At 37.3% G+C, this 20,746-nt stretch overlaps 1 protein-coding gene across 9 annotated transcripts in view; it reads right to left on the bottom strand.

The window, feature by feature from the left end:
• The window catches only part of NR3C2 (nuclear receptor subfamily 3 group C member 2), a 321,566-nt gene that overhangs the window by 300,196 nt on the left and 624 nt on the right, over positions 1-20,746 (bottom strand). For 5 of the 9 annotated variants that reach the window (XR_003094089.1, XM_025204306.1, XM_025204304.1 and 2 more), the window contains exon 2: positions 15,317-17,078. Coding sequence is in view for 8 of the 9 variants with exons in the window: in XM_025204306.1 (XP_025060091.1) it covers positions 15,317-17,078 (1,762 nt within the window). In the remaining variant the exon portion in view is untranslated. Of the gene's footprint in view, positions 1-15,316; positions 17,079-17,543; positions 17,873-19,775; positions 19,886-20,402; positions 20,731-20,746 lie in introns of those variants that run through there. The other 4 variants (XM_025204303.1, XM_025204301.1, XM_025204302.1 and 1 more) reach the window with 4 other exon arrangements.

Here is a 20,746-nt window from a genome sequence, read left to right as displayed (position 1 = left end):
CTGCTGAAATGTTGTTTTACCTCACAGATTTTATTGCATGCCAGTCTATGATAAAGGCTGGGTGTAAAGCTTTGACAAGTTAGTCATGTTTGGTAACTTTTTATAATCCTTAAAGAATGCTTATTGACCAATACTTGTTTTTAATAATTAACTTAAAAAAGCTTTGGTGTTAAAAAAACGAACCAAGGTGCAAATCCCCCCAAACTGCTACATGAGTAAACAGACTGTAAACTGAGGAGGTCCATGGGGGAAGAGAAGAACAGAATCTTCTTCAGGGCTGCAGAGCATCGATGAAGTAGTTCTGAGTTCTGCACTGGCACCCCTATTCAAACAAATGCATACTTCTGTCACTGCCCCTGGTGCTGCATCTTCCCCATATGGAGTATGGGGCTGGAGAGGAGGAGAAGGAGGGAAGAATCCTGGGGTGAATGCATCTTCTCTGGAACAGTCTAGACAGGTGAGCTCTCCAATGGAAGACTATTAGGATTCATGGACATAATAGTGTATCTATTTACATATTGTTAAAAAAAACAAAACAAAACAAAAACAAAAAACAAACAAACAAAAAACACATTATGTCCACAACCTCAATCTCTCTCAGAATGTGGAAAGTGACCTACTGCAATGACCTGAATGACCATCACTTGGCCAAGAAGCCAAAATAGTGTTTTGAAGTATGCAAAACATCCATAGTTCTCACTGCCTTCAAATGCAACTCTAATTTCTCTGAGGAAATGCTCACACCTCACAGGATAAGGCCCCCTGTAAAGTCTATTTATAACTTAACAAAATAATTTTGAAAATTTACAAAATTAGATCCAGCAATTTGCAAAAGTATATTTAAACCTAACATTAGAGGAACAGTTCACTAATTGCTTTAAACATACTGTACTTTGTAGCACAAATTGATTTAGTCACAGTAATGGAATTGACAGCTCATGTATAGTATTGGTAGAATAAGAACAAATTTGCCACCCACCTTACTCTTAATCTACACTGTCCCTGCTAATCAAGTCTTCAGAAATGATTGACACTTGTGTTCAATGCTGTGATGGTCTCCCAGACAAGCTTACAGCATGACAGGCTAAGATCACCAAACTTAAAATCACTTTTGAACTAAATCACATTGAACCCTTCTCCTGAGACAAAAAGATCACTGCCTTCATGAACCCTTCTCCTGAGACTAAAAGGTAACTGCAGTCCCCAAAGCGCAATCAAGAGCGAATCCTAACCAATTCCCAGGTTGGTAACATTTACAAGAAAATGAGACAGGAGGCCAACTTTCACTTCCAACTTTACATCTGATGTGTTTCAGATAAGAAAGTGATCTAATCAGATCAACAGCTTTCCTTCCATGGTAAAAACAGTCTAATCTTAAAATATTTGCTTTATCACTTTATTATTTATAACAGTATTAATAAAGAGCTAAGTATACAAACCAGAATTGATTTTTAAAGGCAAGATGTTGCCAGAGTAAACTGTTTTAGACCATAAAACAAGGTTTCAGAAGGACCTGGCTTATATGATCACATCATTCAATGTGTGCATCCAAATCAGAGGAATGCACTGTACGGATGTGTGAGTACACAGGGGCAGATCTGGCAGGGGAGGGGGAGTTGGGGGGTAACAGTGTGGTCATAACTTTTGCCTGGGCTGCACGTGATCTCTTAGCTCAGGGTCTGGCTGAAGCCCCTGCTTGTGCATGAGTGCTGATGCCTTCTGCTGATGTTGTCTCCTTTCCCCTGCTACTGAATTCAGCAGGGAGGGGAGGAAGGAGAAAGGGAGAATGGCAGCAGTGCTCACCTCCTGGGCTCTGGAGTCATGTGAAAGCAGGGGTTCTGACCTTGATCTGGTCAGGTGGTCAGCTCAAGAGCTCATTGCTCATGCATCACTCCGGCAGGAGCCCATGTTGATTGAGCTGTGAGCTCAGAGCTGGCTCTGCATGTACAGCACAGCCTTAGTGAAAGGGCCGTACCCCATTGCCCCATTCCTAGATCTACTATTGCGCATGAAAATTCTGACTTGGGCAAGCAATCTGAGCTCACCTCTTCCTGAGGACAGTGGCCTTTGCTAACAAACCTTATCTTCTAGCCCTTTTCTTGTATGTCCTGGAATTGTGATTGTGAAGCGAAATGAGATTAAAAAACACTTCTGAAAAGATCACTGCTTTATCTAGAGAACTACTCAAATCAATTGCAGAGACTGTCTGCACTTCAAACTCTAAATTTTGGTATCAACCACATTTAAAAATGTAATCTCACTCCAATATAAACAATAAGGAAGGGAAAAAATTGTAAAATTTCAAAACATAAAGATGGTGCTTTTAATTTGCATTGCTTTGAATTAATATGTTTCCATTCTGCTGCCCAGATATAAGATTACCTGATTATTCAGCTTCACTATTACTTAACTAATTGGTTATACAATAACATGACTTATATTCTATCTTAAACGTTTATTAAGATAAGAAAAATTGGCAAAAGAAGCATAAAACGGTATCAAAAGATGACTGCAGCACTGGTACAAGTCATAAATTTCAACACTGCCATTCAAAGAGGTATGTGGACCACTATTTAGATAGATTCTTTATCATTTTAAAAAAAGAAAATTTTGGTACCACCTGCAATGATAACTCCACAAAACTGCAGCAGCAAAACAGGGGAGTAAAGGAAAGAACTGAGAATATAGTATTCAGATAAAATATTATCAAAAAAACCTAGAAAAGATTATTGTTTAGCAGCCCAGGACTACTAAAATACTGCTATGGACAATATTAATTACTTTCTGCCTCTGTCCTGTGTTTTGATACTTGGAGCCCAATGACTGACCACCATGTGTAAAATGAGCCTACAAAACAACACAACCCTTTTGCAGGAGGTTCTTTAGAAGGCCAGCATTAAAGCTAAATAAATAGCTATCTTGGTAGCCTGTGCTGAATGTTCAGAGAAGTGCACATATGCTCGTATTTCTCCTCATTCGCAATGAGGTGCAAGCTTCATTTGATATTATTTACAAAATCAAAACACAAAAACAAAAAACAAAAAAACTGAATTGAGAGGTTAATTTTTATTTCAGCTTACAACTGACTTGGTCAGTTAGTACAAGCATGATTTTTTAGTGCAGATCCAATTTTCCTTCAATGAAGCAGGCAAAACTTACAACAGGGCTTAATCTTAAAAACAAACAAACAAAAAAACAACCCAGGTGCTAATTAATTGTAATAACCATATTTTCTTTTTAGGCAACTAAAATTCACATTCATGTTGTCCCTGGATAATTTACCTTTAAGATTACTTGCTTATTATAACATGTCACAAAGAGTTAATCTTTGTGATACTGATGGTATGATAATACAGTGACAACAGAGGGTAAAAACAGTGATAAAAACTTTATTTGGAAACAAGACTATTAAACTACAATTAATTCCTAGTTTACTAGATTACATGTTGTCCTAACAAATATGAAGAACTTGGATCCAGAGCCCTTAACCGTCTGTAAAAAAGTGTAGAAATTTCAAGAGATACAATTCTTACCAAAAGTTATTCCTAAACAAAATATGCAAGCCCTTTTCTGTTAAGTCAACTCTAAACACTCAAAATATTTATGACAACACTTTTGCAACTCCAAACCAATGTGCAGGTATTTTTTAAACATCAAAATTAACAACATCACTAACTTAAAACTGTATTTATTGAGGCCAATCCTACTCACAGTGTAAACCAAATGCAAAATTTCTATTCACTTCCATGACAGCAGAATCTCCCTGTTAAATTAAAACACTTCAACTTCGCAAAACTTAAAAAAAGAGAATCACATCAGCTTACAACTCTACATAACCAGAAATATTTTTTTAAAGTATGAACTTCTTGATTTTTCTGGTATTCAGTGGTTTTCAATTTAATAGTCTGTACGTACTTGTACGTACTGCATGAGATATGTGCACAACTTGGGGATTCTGCCAATCCCATTTCTGAAGTGCCGAGCCAGCAAAAGAGAGTTTTGATCTGGACTCTTTTCTTACTGCCTGGCTGAATCTCGGCACTGAACTTTGATCAAGGATGAGAGAGAAACAGACAGAAGCAGTAGAGCCCAGACCACAAGTTCCTGCCTGCTCTGTCGTCAGCAATATACTACCTCCTAACTCTACACACTTGCCGCCAGGTACTTCAGAGGATAAAAGAGCACTGCTAAGATCCTCCATCATTTGCAAATAAAGCTTTGCTGCCTCATGGAACATAGAGATAAACATCTCCTTGCCAAAATGCATACTTCATACTGGTGTGGTAAAGGTGGATGCTGAGACTCACATGTAAGACTGAACACCGGTATGTGTGTGCAGATGCAAGTGCTGGAGTTAGCAGGGTGGCTTGGGCACACATGTGTGGAGCAGAAAGAAGCAAATGAATACTGCAGTAAGAGTGGATAGAAATGAAAAACGAGGATAATAGGACATGTAAAGATGCCAACGCTAATGACTTGGCATAGTTTTTACACAAAAAATATAGAGATCTAATGAGTGGGGTAGACTGGGGAAAATTGTCTGTGAAGTAGCATGAAGTAAGAATCTGTCTAGGGTGTTAAGATAACAAAGGAGGGAAACAAGTCAATAATAAATTGGAAAGAAGAACAGAGGGACAGATGATTCCCATAGCCAGGGAAGTATGTGATTTTCCTCCCTGAGCAATAGAGGGAGGGGCATACATTTTGGGGGGCATATTCAAGGTTGAATTTTGAAACTGAAATGAATGTGCATAAATTGGGATGGGGGGCATGGGGTAGGGAGAGGTTGACTTTTTCGCAACTGTCAAATACCTGAACATGCATGTCCTGTCAGGCAGAACTTACTTTTTAAAAAAATCTTAGGCTAAGAGATCTCAGTCATGACTTGGCCTGAAGAGCAAGCAATATGACGAAAGGCTGACAGATATGGGACTGTTCAGCCTAGACAAGAGAAGGCTTCGGGGGGATTTGGTGGCAGCTTACAAATATATCATGGGAGAACATCAGGGGCTAGGCGAACTATTTCCAGGGGAAAACCAGGAACAATGCTCATAAACTCCTAGAAGAAGGTTTCATATTGGATATAAGGAAAAACTTTGTCGCAGTTCGTGTGACCAGACTGGAATAGACTCCCAACGTGGGTAGTGCAGGCACCTTCCCTGGAGATCTTCAAAAGGAGACTGGACGCACACCTTGCTGGGGTTTTTTGACCCCAGCAGTCTTTCCTGCCTAGAGCAGGGGAGGCTGGACCCAATGACTTCACAAGGTCCCTTCCAGCCCTAAACTTCTGTGAATCTATGGTGTGATAATACTGGGAAAGAGGAAGAAAAGTAATGTGGTGAAGCCTGACGTGCCATTTCAATTTTTTTGAAAGCGCATTCAAAACTAGTTATGTCTCTATTTGGGAGTAAAAAGAAGTACTGTTCAGAAGTAATAATATAAACTTGTGGAATGATAAAAAGAACCCAAACATTCACCAGTTAGCTTAAGATCGGCCTTATCCTGAGGACTAAATAACTCTTCGATCTACTGTTAATTTTCACTGACCCTAGTAACTAAGGTCCATGTAAATCTTAGAATACATAAAAAGCATCTCAACGGAAAGCTTTATAGCTAATTCTAATTGCAGTTTCTGTTCAAATATTGCAGTTCAAGGGTAATTTACAATTTTTTTAGTTAACAATTAAATTATATACACACACACCTTTAAGTACAAATCTTGTTTCCCTCAAATCTAACATTTAATTTATAATAGTTTTTCCTCAAATAAAGGATGTAATACTGGATTTTATGGATTGTCGATTTACAGATGCTTAATTTAGTAAACAGTTAACAACACATTTTAATGTAATTGCAGAAGCTTAATTCATAGTTTAAGATAAAGAAATAAAATTCAATTGCTAGTTAGTCTCTTGTGACCTACCTACAGTCTGGGAACTTCTGCTATAACTCAAAAAAGAAGCAGTATCTTGCCAAAACATATGTAGCCAAAGGAATTGTGGAGCTTTCCATCTAAGCTCATAATCACTGAGAACCACATTAACAATTTTTATAATAAAAATATCTTTCTTTAGTGCATAATTTCCTCTTTAATTCCCACAATAAATTCTTCAAAAACATCCTCAAAACAAGCCAAAAACTCAGATCACATTATTTAGAGAACACGCTGTTTGATTATTTGTAAAGTCAATTTGTAAATTTATTTGACAACTTTAGAATAAAGTTAGTTAATTCTTCTATTTCCCTGGCAATCTCATAATTAGTAGAACTTCCTGTGAAATACACTTATGAATTTATTGGATAGTACATATTTCACTAAACTGAATAAAATAAAACCAATCCTAAATTCTATTTCTTATATTGTAACAGACATCAGTTTTCTGCATATCAGTTAAGGGCATAAACTGCTTAAATATGTAGAGGGACTCTTTAGCTCTACTGTCTCTTTTGTAACGTCATTGAACTCTAACTGGATAATTGGTAAAATTGACTAGAAGCCATCAAATTTACGGTTTGAAAAAAGCAGCTTTGAACTGATTAAGTTCAAGGCTACGAGCAGAGGTATACGGTGCTCTCAGAAACAAGGTAAGGAGACTTAAGGTGTGAAGAGCTTGGTGAAGATTGTTTCCAAAGTTCTGAGCATTATTTAAACTGAATTCTAGTAAGTGGCAAGTGAATAGATTTTTCTTCATTCCCAATATGAACTTCAAATGACTATGCTGTGGTCCATTCCTCTGTCCCATAGGGGAAAAAAAACACCTTTTTCTTCAAGTGGTCTCCCAGCAGTGGAACCAATATGTTTCCCTTAGGAAATGAAAAGATGGGATTTTAGTGTAGATTTAACTGGGGAGCGCCTCCCAAGCTTTGTGTAGCATTCAGCTGGCAGTGAGGCAAATCACACAATCATCTGCTTACAGTATTTTTTTAAAAGTCCACATGATGACTACCATTGTCAAATTATGTGCAGAGCTGCCACATTCTCTCTTGAAGGATCATGAAACAACCAGATGCATGTGAGAATGCTCAAGAAAATGAATCGCATTAGGTAAGTCTAACTTCTGTTAGGCCATCCTGTTTTCATTTCAATGTTTTACTTACTTCCATCACTCTTATTTACCCATATTAAAAATGTATATTTACTTAAAGACAAGTTATAGCTGGATGTGTACCCATAACACTGGAATTTCCTGATTTCGGAGTTCTTAGACTTAAAATCTTAAGACATTATTAAAAAACAATTTTCCTGGGTATTTTGATTTAAATCAGCCTATTATTATACCAAGAGACAAAAGTTTTCACTATTTCAAGAGAGAAGAATTTACAGGGTTTTTTTTTTTCATTTTAAAAGCACACCTGGCAAGAACAAATAAAAAAGTGATACCCTGCCTACATTCAATAGTAATCGTTAGTCAGAGCCAACCCAACAGAACAGTAAGGGCTACATCCTGTAACTGCATTTTTTTTGGCACTCACACACACTTAGGATTGTATTTCCACCTCTAGCAGAGTAGGATCACCCTGTATACATACCTGCCACCTGCCCCCTCCCCCCCACATCCCTTCCCACTCACCCAGAGAGGGTTTGAAATTGCATAAAATAGGATTTAGTTCTAAGGCACATATTTCAATTCACCCCTATTCAACAAAGCACATAAAGGCACACTTAAGATCCATTAAAGTTAAGTGCTTTGTTGAACAGGGACAGTTTATTGAGTCTGTAGACAATCTGAATACTGCCTGTTACTCTGCCGATTGCAATAATCAACACTTATATGCAAATTTACTTCTAATCTTTTCTAATTTTTAATAAACCAACTATACTTACAGTGAATATATATAACTGCAACTATTTATACCATACATATTTTTTAAAATCACAAACTTCCAGTCTTCATTAAACTGCTGGATCAACTTACACTTTCAATACAATTTTACAATTCTAAATATCTCAAATCTGTGTACTTTAGAATCTGTACATAAAAAATATGCTATCTTTATACTGCTCAGCAAGTATTTAATTGTAGACATTGTAGAGATGCCTTGTTACTAATAATTATAGTGGCCAGAATTCATTAACTGAAGTTTCAAGTTTCAACATCTTAGTTTATTTTTAATCTGTTTTTCTGATTTGTCACTAATTCACAAAATTTGGTAGTCTGAGTTGGTATGTTTCCATTGTAAATGTTCAACAGCACATGAACTTGATGATCTCAAGATTTTCCACATAGAAACAATATTGAAATTATTAAAATAAAGAAAGAAGCCAATGTTGTGGATAAACATATTTAAAAATGAAGAACCACAGTGTATAAATTACAAAGACTGCCTCATTATGTACATACTTTTCTGTATATGGATTTTTCATGGGCAGTTTTTGATGCTGCAATGATTTTAAGTTATATTATGTATCTCAATTCTATTTCACTAGGAATTAAGCATTGAATCAAATTTTAAGAGTATTTTAAAATTGTGCAAAAATGATGCTTGTGAATTAAGAAAAAAAGCCCCACCACTAAAAAAAATGTGAAGTATTAAACAGGTACAGCTAAGCACTGGACCTCCCATGTTATGTAAACTGATTAAATTAATTTACGCTTATACTAGTAGTAGTAAAATGCACAGAAACTGCTGCTTTATTAGGGCTACACAAAGAATTGCTGGAAAACAGTATGATAAATACATAAACTAAAAAAGATTCTCTTTCATTTAGCATTTGCAAGAAGCGAAAATTATGTTTAAAATTAACTAAAAATAGGAAAGAATTGTTACTTTGGAAAATACTTTACAAAATAATATTTAGAGAGAAACTGTGCACTATGGAGAGAAATTTATAATAGCTAGGTACTTTTCCATGAAGTTGGAGGCAAAGGTGATCATATATTTTAGAAATAATATTTACCAGACCTTTATCTCTGTCTTAGACATTATTTGCTAGGTGAATACTGGAGGTAACATAATAAAGTTTATTTACAAAATATTTGGAATATTGTGACTTCACATTATAACCAGAATTATTCATTGAAAATTTAGGTACTCAAACCATGAGAGCATTCTCTCTACAAAACTGCCCACAACAATATGGAAAAAAGAATGTTAAAACCATCTTGGAATGGCATTGAACAAAATTATTCCTCTACCACTAGGAATAAAAATCAAATGAGTAATTCTCTTTTGTCAACTTTCTGAATAAGTACCTATTTGAATCACAAATCTAAGTAAATGACCCACATTATTCCTCTCAAGCCCATGGGAAGAGGTGCACATAAATCTTTCCACTCTTGCAGCTATTTCCATGGTACCACAATCTTAAAGGAAAGCAGATCTGGCCTCCAGAGCCATATCATCTGGTACATAAGGCCCTTGGGAGGAGCCGGGGGATTTGGGGGTCTGGCAAGCAGGGCCAGACTCCTTTGCTGACATCCAGGGTATGGAGCCTTGTTGGGGATACATGTCAGTGTCTGGAGGTGAGTGACAGCTGCATCAACCACAGTTCCCTGATTCCACTTGTCCTGCCACCAGAGGTGGGTCCGGATCCAGCCTGTGGGCAATCCCACAGAGGGACCAAGCCACTTCAACACCCCTACAGTAGAGAAAGGAATATAAACTTTACAGAGCATAGAGAAGTGAGTGAACAAGGAGTGGAGGTACACAGTTCTCTTCCTAGCTTGAGAAGGGCACCTTGGTAAAGATAATGCAAACTGAGACTATATTTGCTTGCCTGCAGTCTCCTGTTTCATTCCCACAAACACACAATGACAATCTAGAGAGATCCATGGTAGCATAGCTAAAACGGACTATTATATCACAGGATCCGCTGGCACAGAGGATAAATCTCATAGCCTTTAAGATGAGGATAGGACAAATAAATCCCTAATACCCACTAGGATGTAGAAGGGGCATCACAAAGATAAAATAAGGGTTTACTATGGAGGAGATGACCTGCACCAATAGGTAAATTTTAATACCATTCATATTGCTGTTAATGCAAACCCTTACTAAAACCTATAGAAATGACCTATTTCCATGAAAATGGCTGAGAAGAATAAGAAATAGAGCTTATATGTGTGAGGTTTTCTGGGAACTTCTGGGAAAAAAGAACATTTGCAGAAAAAGCCTCAGCTAAGCGTTAAAGCAGAAGAAAGGTCATCCTCCTCAATTTTACTGTTGTTTCAAGCTGCTATGACATTTTCCCAGAGCGTTTTGAAAATTAAACAGCTGGCATGAACATAGGTCTTGGAACTGTATCTTGCCTCAGATGAACAATCACCTTTAAAAAATGTCTTATTTTGATTCTCAACTTAAATTTCTGTCAATAAAATCACAAAGCCAAACATACCTGACTGGTTTTAAACCTTACTTTGCTATGTCTTAGTTTACAAGCCACCCTGACATTTATTTAAAGATGCCACTCATCATGAAAGAAATACCTAAATTTGTGAAGCTGAAACAGATTTTATACACCTAATTTTAAAAGAAAGTGACATGTTATCCACACATATTAGCATAAGAACAAGATTCCAAGGAGAATGTATTTTTGCATGGAAAACTATCCTCTCCTCAAACATATTGAGTATTACTTCTATAAATAATAAGTGCTTCCCACTAACATAAAAAAGCCACAATTCTAGGTGACAAGTAACAAAGCAACTATAAGAAAGACAGAATATTCCTGATAATGGCTGGGACCAGCCACAATCAACAATGTGGTAAGAACCTGATAGACTGAATAATATTGATTAGATCTAGTTAGCAGTACAGTAATAACGGACTTGGGAAAGCTCAGCTTCAGAGAAGGTGATCTTTTAAAAGAAAAGGAATATTCATTCTCATTAATATTATTATCAATATTTATTCTAAAATACAAAATTAAACTCTACTCCATTCCCAGACATTCAGTGTCTTTCCAGGTTTCTAGGTATTTGGTACGTAGATGAAGTGTCAGAGGTAAGATGTTGAAATTGAAATCTAACACAAGAATAGTGAAGTGATATCAGGCTTTTATAATGGCAGTAGCATGCTCTAGTGGGGTGGCTGAAAAATATATTAGGGCATTGAGTATTGTCAGCAGGGACCCAGACAGAGTCAACCCAGAGGTTGAGTTTGACACTCATTATCAAGAATGAAGTTTCTAAAATATGAGATACCTTATGTAAAGTCTTTATGACATGTCTCTTCAGTACATTAAGACATTTGAACAGATGTCATTTGGTACTGAAAAGAGAGGATTCATTTCTCTATAGGAAACAGATTCCTATCTCTAAGGATTTTAAAAAAATAATAATCTCAACTAACCAATATGAAGAAAACTGTATTATAAGCTTTATATAAAACCACAACCCATTTCTGAGTTAAGGGTATTCAAGGAATATATTGTCCTTTAAAATGAGATATGAAATTATTATTAATACATAAGGCTAAAATTACTTCTGAAATGTATTTCCAACTGGGTAAAAAAAAAATACAGTTTTCTCCATCCAAAAATTATGAAACCAATAAGAGACTTATTCCCCTCAAATTATAGAAACGGGGCAGGGAAGGGGAGGGGTGCAGAGGGGGATTGTAAATTAGGCTCATAATGGGATGGGACTCCAGTTGCAACTGTAAGTATGACGCTGTATCAAGCAACTTAACAGCATTCCTGTTTTAATAATACAATAGTTATGCAGTGGAAATAATGATATATGCCCTGATTATGAAATATATAGTACATAGTTGAGGCCATAAGACCCTGGGGCTCCACACAGGTGGAGCAGTAAATTTGACATAAATTTTAGGGTATTGACCATGCACAGTAATATTACCACAAACACCAACAATGCATCAAGGTAGAACGTAAAGGTGAGAAAAGTAGTATTCTAGAGAGTTTATAGTCTGATGCTGCTGCTTTAAAGGTTCGTTGTTCTAAATATGAGACAAATATGGGGTAGAGCTAGGAAATGGATAAACGTACATTTGTACCTGCTTCAAAAGGGGATGGGGAGCTGCAGCTTGGTAGAATTTAGCAGCTGTTAGGTAGGGCTGGGCAAAGTTTCGATCACTGATTCGATTCAGCGGAGATTCGACCCGATTCAGCGGCTGAATCTCCAAATCCAAGTCGAATCAGGAGACCCTTTAATCTCTCCAAATCGAATCGGAACTGTCTGAATTGATTTGGAGAGATTCGATGATTGCTGCGATTGCTGCAATGCTGCTGTTCATAGCCACAGCTTTTTTTCTACATACTTCAAGGTACCAGGCGGCTCATGAATGTTGAGATTCTGGGGCAGATGGAGCATCCCCAGCATGCTCAGCAGTGGACCCAAGTGGACCAGAAGCATTTCTGGTCTACTTCCAGGTCTGCTAGGGAGCACATGGCAGACCCCTCCCGCTCACTGACTGGTGCCTCCTGGGTCTGGAGAGGCACGTGGGGTCCCCCCACGGCTGATCGCCAAGCCAGAAGTACTTCTGGTCCACTTCCAGGTCCGCCACTGAGCATGCGGGGGGGGGGGAGCACGCTCCTGTGGGACACTCTATCTGCCCCAGCATCGCAGCATTCACGAGCTGCCCCTGCTACCTCGAGGTTTGTAGAAAAAATATTTAAAGCTGTGTCTATGGCTGAATCACTGATTGTCTGAATCAGCACTGAATCTTCAGATTCAGATTCAGCTGAATCAAAATCGGGACAGTGATCCAAATCAACGACTTGAATCACTGTCCCTGATCTGGGCTGAATCCGAAACTGAATCGAATACATCCCGTTTTGCACACCCCTGCTGTTAGGCTGTTATTATCAAGTCTGGCTGAGCTTACAGGCCAAATACAGACATTACACTTTTACCAGTATACGTGATCAGAAACCTGTCTGTACCCATAACAGAACAGAAGTTTGTCACACAAAATCAGTCTATACCCATAATGGAACACAAGTTTGGCACACCAACTGATTTAAAAATGGTGGAACCTGATCTAAGATTTGTTCCCTCACCAAAGGGCAAATGTGTATTCTGTTCATTAGCAATCTAAACCACACCACTTACAGAAAACTGCATAACTTAGATTGATTCCGCCTCAAGCTTTTTGAATGTCTTTATCTAGCCATAGTGACACAAATGACTCTGGCTGGGGTCATCTGAACCCAGCCCTCTTTCCTGCCTATGCAGGGGGTCGGACTCGATGATCTGTTGAGGTCTGTTCTAGCCCTAACAACTATGAATCTATGAATCTGTAAAATAAGTAAATCTGGCCTAACTTTTACCCTGGATGAGACAGGGTTGATGCTGGAGCAGTTTTAATAGAAGTGTATATCTACAGGGTCATGCAGATAAAAACTGATGCACAGTCCCAAGGAGCAGCTCTCCCTCACATTTCGAAATAGCTGCCAATTTACGTTTTTCCATAGCCCTATCAGTGAAAAGGGCAACAAGCAGCTCACAAAACTATGCATGCTTCCAAATGCCTGGTAAGAAATTGTCATTAAACATTTCACTATTGATGACCATGCTCAATTACCAATACTTCTCTGTGTACCATGTCATAAAATGTAATCTACAAAAAAGTCATTGTACCCTATGAACATCTACAACCCTAACTCATGACGAATAGAATTTAATTTGTGCAACTACTGTCATGAACATCAGTAGAACAAATGACTGAACTCAATATGAAAACAAGACTGAAACACTGGCCCTTTTCTCTTTAACATTTCACCAAAACTCCACTGAGATTTTTTTCCCTGCTATCTAGAGATTAAAATTTAGGAAAACATCATCACGTAAACACAGTAATACCTCAGTCTCCCTAGTTCAAAAAGTAGTTTAAACCTGTTATCAATCATCCAGCAATCGTTCTAAGTTTAGTATTATCGGTGGAATATAACCATTTGAAATGGAGACACTTACAAAAATATATGTATTGGGTTGACAGAGTATATGCTTTATACAATATGTGCTTAGACTAGCCAAAGCAAAAGTGAAAAACAGCTTGAAAAATGACAGCGCTGATGCAAAGTACTCAACAGGTACTTCTTCACCTAATGTTTACTGGGTTATAAGAAGACAATATTAATATTTATTTTTCTGTCTTTCCACTAAAAATTCCTATCTTTCTCTCAGCCACCACTAGCCTATTCTAGTTATCATTAAAAAAATCCACAAAACTGGTTTTCCAAAAAAACAACCCACATTAATTGTGTAAATATAGAAAAATGTATTGTGTGATTTTTTTTTCCCCCCACGGAGAAAAAGGAAGATGCTACATTCATAAAGAGAGGTAATGTATCTGTTGAAGAGAGCAAAGCACTGGAAATGAGAAAAACCTGAATTTTCTTCCCTTGACTTTCAGTATATCCCTTGGCAAGTTAATTTCAGCATTGAAAAGTGTTATATATCTGCAGATTATTATTATAGTTATTGTTATTATGCAATGGAGTTAATATACATTTATTAAACTATAAATTTATCACAGTTCTATAGTAAATATTAACAGATTTCTAATATCAAAGTTTGATGCAAGTATTTGCAGGGTTTTTACACTTTCCTTTGTCTACATCTTTTTTTATCTGAATACATCTGCCTTCCAGTATCAAGTATATGAATATCTATCTGTTAATAAAGTATGACTTCTGACGAATCTGACAAGAAATTAATACAAAATCCAAATGATGCTTGTATATTTCACCTCCATTCACAGTGAGGAAATTAAATTATCCACATAGTTGTTTCAAATGTCTTAAGTCTTTAAAACCCTTCTGAATTCTAGAGGCATTTTTCTGTGTAAGCCAGAATATTCATACAGTTAGAAAACAGAAGTAACATGTTGCCACAGGCTCTCATGCTTAGTTTGAAATTTAACCAGTTAAAGACCTATGCTACTCTATAACCACGAACACTTAAAAAAAACCCTAATGCATCATTTTGATTTTATTTTACCCTTATTTCAACATTCCATTTCAGGTACAAGGCATTAACGTAACAACAAAGAAAGAATATCCATAATGGAACCCATGAGAGTAACTGAAATAAGCTCTGATTATGAAAATAAAGATACCTAAACTAACACTTCCCATCTAACAACAATAGACTACAATATGTTCTATATCTAAATATTGAATGTGAAGCATGCAGGTTGACTTTAATCCACCCAGAATAAAAAAGATAGCAAGATTAATGGAGAAACTGACTAATACATCTAATAATAAACACTGAAATGCACTCATAAAGAAACATGCATGCAGCCTTAGAAATTAAAATGAAAATATTGAGACTAATTGTGAGTGAGAAATAAATAAAACTCATGTTTATTTACACATTGTTTAGGTAGGAGGAAAAACATTGCTCACCTTGACACATTTTCTGGAATGTATTCTAGAACTGGATACCCATCATTTCTTCTGGATGACAAATCAGGGTGTGATTTCCACGTCTCAACTAGCGTACTGACTGGAGGAAATGCGCTCAAATGCTGAAAAGTCTGCTCTCTAGCAACAGGTCGTGATAAAGATATTGTGCCTTGAGCTCCAATCCTGTAGTGAAATGACTGTCCACCTGAATTCACACCGACAATGGCAGAGGATGGCAATCTGTTCTCTTGATAATAGCTGCCATCATCAGGCTCCTGTTTAATTCCCACAGGTAGGCCTGGGTTTGGGAACCCACTGCCTTCACAACTGCCATCAAATGATGAAACAGGTGGTCCTAAAATCCCAGAAAGGGTATAATAGTCTTTGTCATCCATAAAAGAAAAGTATGAACCATCTGAAAATGGAAATGGATTTATCATTGGATTCCTTTTAAAGGAGGCACCAGAACAAGAATGTTTAGCCGATTCTTGCTTTACTGGTACTGAAAATGGAGAATCAGAATTGATTTTGCTGTTTTCTCCAATACATGCACTACCAAATGTTCCATCTGGTTCAGGTTTTATAAACTGAGCAAGATTCATCTGACCGTTGTTTGAGATGGCATTCTCTATCTCCTCCATTTTAGGAAATGTGATTTCTTGAGCACCTTTGTCTTTTGTTTCTGGACTAGGAACAGTATCTTGGCCTCTGCTAAGTCCACCGGGGGTACCAGCAGCAGAAAATCCTAGGGAATTGTTTACTGGGCTACAGATAGACGATCCCACAGTGCTAACAGCTGGACTAGAAAGAGTGGACCTGTTATTGGCATTGGAAGGACTGGCAATTGAGCTCCTTGAGTTCATATTTGCAGGACTGGACACAGAAGATCTCATAGTTATATTATTAGGACTTGAGACTGGAGATTTCACACTGCAGTGACTAGGAGGGCTTGAAATTGGTGATTTCATGCTACTTATAGGACTAGAAAGTGGAGACCCCACATTACTAGCATGTGCAGGACTGTGCAACATAGAGCCCCGGTTTTCAATGTTAGGTGAGCATGACAAAGGAGTTCCCTGGTTGATTGGGCTGTTCACTACAAAATTTCCAAAGTTAGTAGTAGTTGAGGACACAGAGTTGATTCCAGCAGGACTACAAACTGAAGAAGTCATGTTTTGAGGACTACAGCCAGGAGGACTTTTCTCTTGACACATTATAGGGCTTTTGATAATAGTGTGCATGACACCACCATTCACAGAACTTCCAGAGTCTGACATCAAAGATCTCAATGGCCTAGTCGCATTGTTTAAGGGAGAGGAACAATGGCCATTTTCCTTGTAGAACTTTACCAGCTGCTCAACATTTTGATATATCTTTCCTGGACTTCCTTGATTTTGTTGATCATAGGTATAATCAGCATCTCGTATGGAATCCATATATAAACCCATGGATTCAGCCACAGTTGCTGAAAGTTCCTTTGAGTCTGACTCAGTTTTGATGTCAGAGGTTAAAATACCAGGCTGATTACTGTCTTGCTGCAGGCAAGCGAGTAGTTCAGGTTTTTCTTTACCATTTCCTTGAGCGTTACTGTTTGGAAAAGCACCAGTAATGCAGCTTACGTTTACAATCTCCATATAATTACTCTCATCAGTCTGCTCCCCAGCACCTAGAGAAGAGTACTCTGCAGATTGAGAAACTTGACTCCACCGTTTCTCCATATCTAAGCCTTCTGGATAACTGTGGTATCCCTTCGTCTCCATAACTAGCAGAAACACATACAAAGAAAGTAAAATGAATAAATGATAGGTATTTTTATAATATTTTATATGCTGCAACACAACAAAGAGAAGATTATAAAAAGGTGTTAAAAGCATTTTTGTATCTAATCTAATATCATAAATGCTGCTTTAAAAAATGTACTAAACATGAAGAACTAGATTTTGATCCCAAACGGTGACAAGCAGGCAAGCAAGATCATGATTACCCGCTGCTTGTGCACCCACATCTGGCAGTTAAAAAAACCTTAGCTGGAGGTGCTGGGGGGAGCAAAAGGCTGAGTGAGTGCCAGATGCTTTCTGCAGAGTAAAAGCGAGTACAGAATTGTTGGGAAGGAACATGCAATAAATGGGGACATGTCTCCCCAGCCCCTCTCTGCCCCTTTCCAGGTAGCTAAATGGAGGAAAGTAAACTGAACTCTAAAAGATACTGTAAGCAAAATACTTCTCACATAGGACAGCTGCAACTCAAGGCTGTGAATAAAATGTACAATCAAGGCCTTTGTTACTTTGGAAATCTAACAGAGAAGAACAAGGTTTTATGGAATTAGTTGTTAGCATTTTTTTTAAATCACATATAAAATCAAATGTCAATGCACATGAGCTTCGCATAAAGAAATCCAATTTGTTTAGCTTTACCAATACATTGACAGATCAGCATTTCATTTTAATGCATAATTCATGTATTAAACAATAAGTAAAGACTTCCTTAAACACTGTAATTAAGCTGGAAAAAATCATTTGAAAGCAGATAGTATGCTTTAAGCTTAAGTTATGATCTTGTATGCTTTGCACAACAAAAAATGCTGCTGGTCATCAATGGACCATTGTTCCATACATCTAGCTGTGTTCACACAAGCTAAAATTTTCAAGCATAAATGCTTAAAACACCTAAATCTGTATTTAAACACCAAAAGAAATGTGCTTTGATTTAAGACATACATCCCCAATTCTCAGTAAAATCAATCACAGTTAAGGGTACTCAGCATTTCTGAGACTCAAGGCACTTATTAGGGCCTTAAATATGGTTTTAGAATGACTTCCAATGTTGGACAGAGGCTCAACACAAGGCCTGAGCTTAAGTCCCGTTTAAGACCTCGCACTTAAATAGTGCATAGGTCTTGTGTTGACCTACACAGAAGTAAACCTTAGCCTACCTGTCAAATCATTGTCAAACTTTTAAAGCTTGTTTGTAAACAATGCTTAGGCCAATCTCTGGCAAATGCCCTAGTCCAGCATCTACAGGAAAAAGATTTCTCTTCAGCAGATACATTCTGGGAGGGACAAGATGCCTGGGAAGGTGCTTTTTATGGCCTCATGTAATTTAACTCTAAATTTATACATAAAATGTACAGCAAAGAGATTCTTTGGTGGAGCTGGTTACTGTCAGCCGGAAGTGTTGCAATAGATTCTGACACTAAGACATCTGTTCAGGGTTGCTGATGGGATAAGAATCCCTTCTCCCCCCTCCCCACCTTCCCTCCAGCCCCTCCACTTGCAAAAACAAAAATCATTAAACCAATCTTTTTACTTTTTATATGCAATTATAATAGCTATTCCTTACATACAACATTTAGTTTTACTGATTCTAGTAAGTGACTCAGGGCTAAAACAAATGCTGATAATAATGATGGAAACTGCATTAGGTGTTAAAAGTACTGCATACTTTTTACATCTGACACTTTATAGAAGACAGCTCTATTATGAATGTACCAGTTCCCAAGGCCCCCAAAAGATATACTTAATAATCAGCATATTTGTCTTAACTGTTACACCAACAAGCATATCACCACATGCAGTCCTTTGCAATCTAAGTCTCCAATCAATCAGGCATGAAACCAGTTTCTCAGCAACCATCAAATAAAAATCAAAGATACCAGATATCCCTGGATGGAAAGGTCACTTAGATACCAGAAAATCAAAACTAAATCTAGTTTTGTGAATTCCAAGATCCACTTGTAAGACTATGTCTAATTTGAAAATGTAATTGTCTTTCTTTTTTTCCTGGTGGCATTGGATTTTTTTTTAATTTCATTTATCTTTGAGCCACTTTGATGAATCAAAAGTAATGCTACCCAGGAGACCCAAGTTTCAACCTTGAAACTGACTTTGTCTTCCCCGGAGCACTACTTACAATGATTTTGATTATGCTCACACCGATGCCTGAAAATCTAAAGTGCAAAATCAAGGACATGAGGCCACACTTCCCTCAGTTACTCCTGCCTATTCCCTGGTACTTTTCTAGGGCTAAACAGTATAACTGAAAAGCAGAATATAGTCCCCCTCTTTTGCATAATTCCCCATACCCTATAGGATATTGTGCATGTGAAACAAGAATGGAATGTGCCCTTCAAGAGAGAAAAAAATAGATATATTTATTTCTCCAGTTGTCCTAAAACATGGAGCATCACACTGGATTTTCAGGGGAAAGCATCTTAACTGTTTTAAAATCTCTACTTCTAACTTTCCTATATTTACTTTTTTATTCCTTAAATTAGTTTACATTTTAAGACACTTAAATTCAGGTATTCAAATCTTTCATTTGTACATTTGCATTTCGGATCAGCTTAAAAAGAAATGTTTGCTTTGAAAACAGGACTATTACATATTATATAGAATCTATATACTTCTGGCTGATTCTTATTTGCCAAGTTTTGTGTGTTAAACGTCAAAGATATACTTGCTTAATTTAAGGTGTTCCCCCTGTAAAGTCTCTCACTCATCTTTCAGTGACCAAACGCTTAATTTATAACTTGTCAGTCAATTTTGTAAGAATATTCTGTGATGGCATAAGCTAAGACAAAAACAGGGAGAAAAAGCTCTTACACAAATACCATTGCAATTGCCAGCACGCTATACAAATATGAAACTTGCAAGTAAAATACCTTGTTTTATGTTTAAAAACATAATTCAGACTCATGCTTATGCTCCCTACACACTAAGAAAGGGTTTTTAAACTTTATTTTTTTTCATTAAAAAAATAAGTGTTCTCTAGCGGGCTATAAATGTAAACAGGGTGAACTAAATTTTAGAGACGTAATTTAGGGAATGAAAATGTTTTGTTACACTAACGGAACTGCAGAATAGGGTTGAAAAACAGGCCAAGAAAGGACTATAAGGAAGGCCACAGTCCTCTTGGACTGACCTTACAAAACAAAATGATGCCTGAGAAATCAAGGGACATATTTTGTGGATATTTGTAACCAAAATCAAATAACCACGAAATACAGGTAACAAACTGACTGTCTTGCTGATTTCTTCTTATACAAAACCACATTTGGCAGATCATTACATATACCAGCGATCCTCACCCAGGGTGCCTTGAGATCCCTTCAAGGGTGCTGCAGAGTGCTGCACAACAGCAGCAATATTCGGTGTGGAAACATGATTCCCAAATAAACCTAAAGTTTTCACATGTCACTGAAAACATTCACACCTGCTCCGGTCTGAGTTTTCTGCAACAGAAGACTTGTCTCCTACTTTTCTGTCGTCAAAAAAAAAACCAAGAGCTGGCATTTTCTGAGTGAGCAACCGGTCTCCTGAGGGGTACCCCATGCCTGAGAACCCCTGGCTTGCCCACTCTTTAATCTGCCTTGCTTCCACTCGCGCCTGGAAGATTTAAGACAGCAAATGTGACACTGCAAGGTAATGCAAG

The sequence above is a fragment of the Alligator sinensis genome, unplaced genomic scaffold, assembly GCF_000455745.1.
Source record: "Alligator sinensis unplaced genomic scaffold, ASM45574v1 scaffold169_2, whole genome shotgun sequence".
In the NCBI taxonomy this organism is placed as follows: Eukaryota; Metazoa; Chordata; order Crocodylia; family Alligatoridae; genus Alligator; species Alligator sinensis.
Note: the sequence above shows the minus strand (reverse complement) of the source record. Positions and strands in the feature narration are given on the sequence as shown.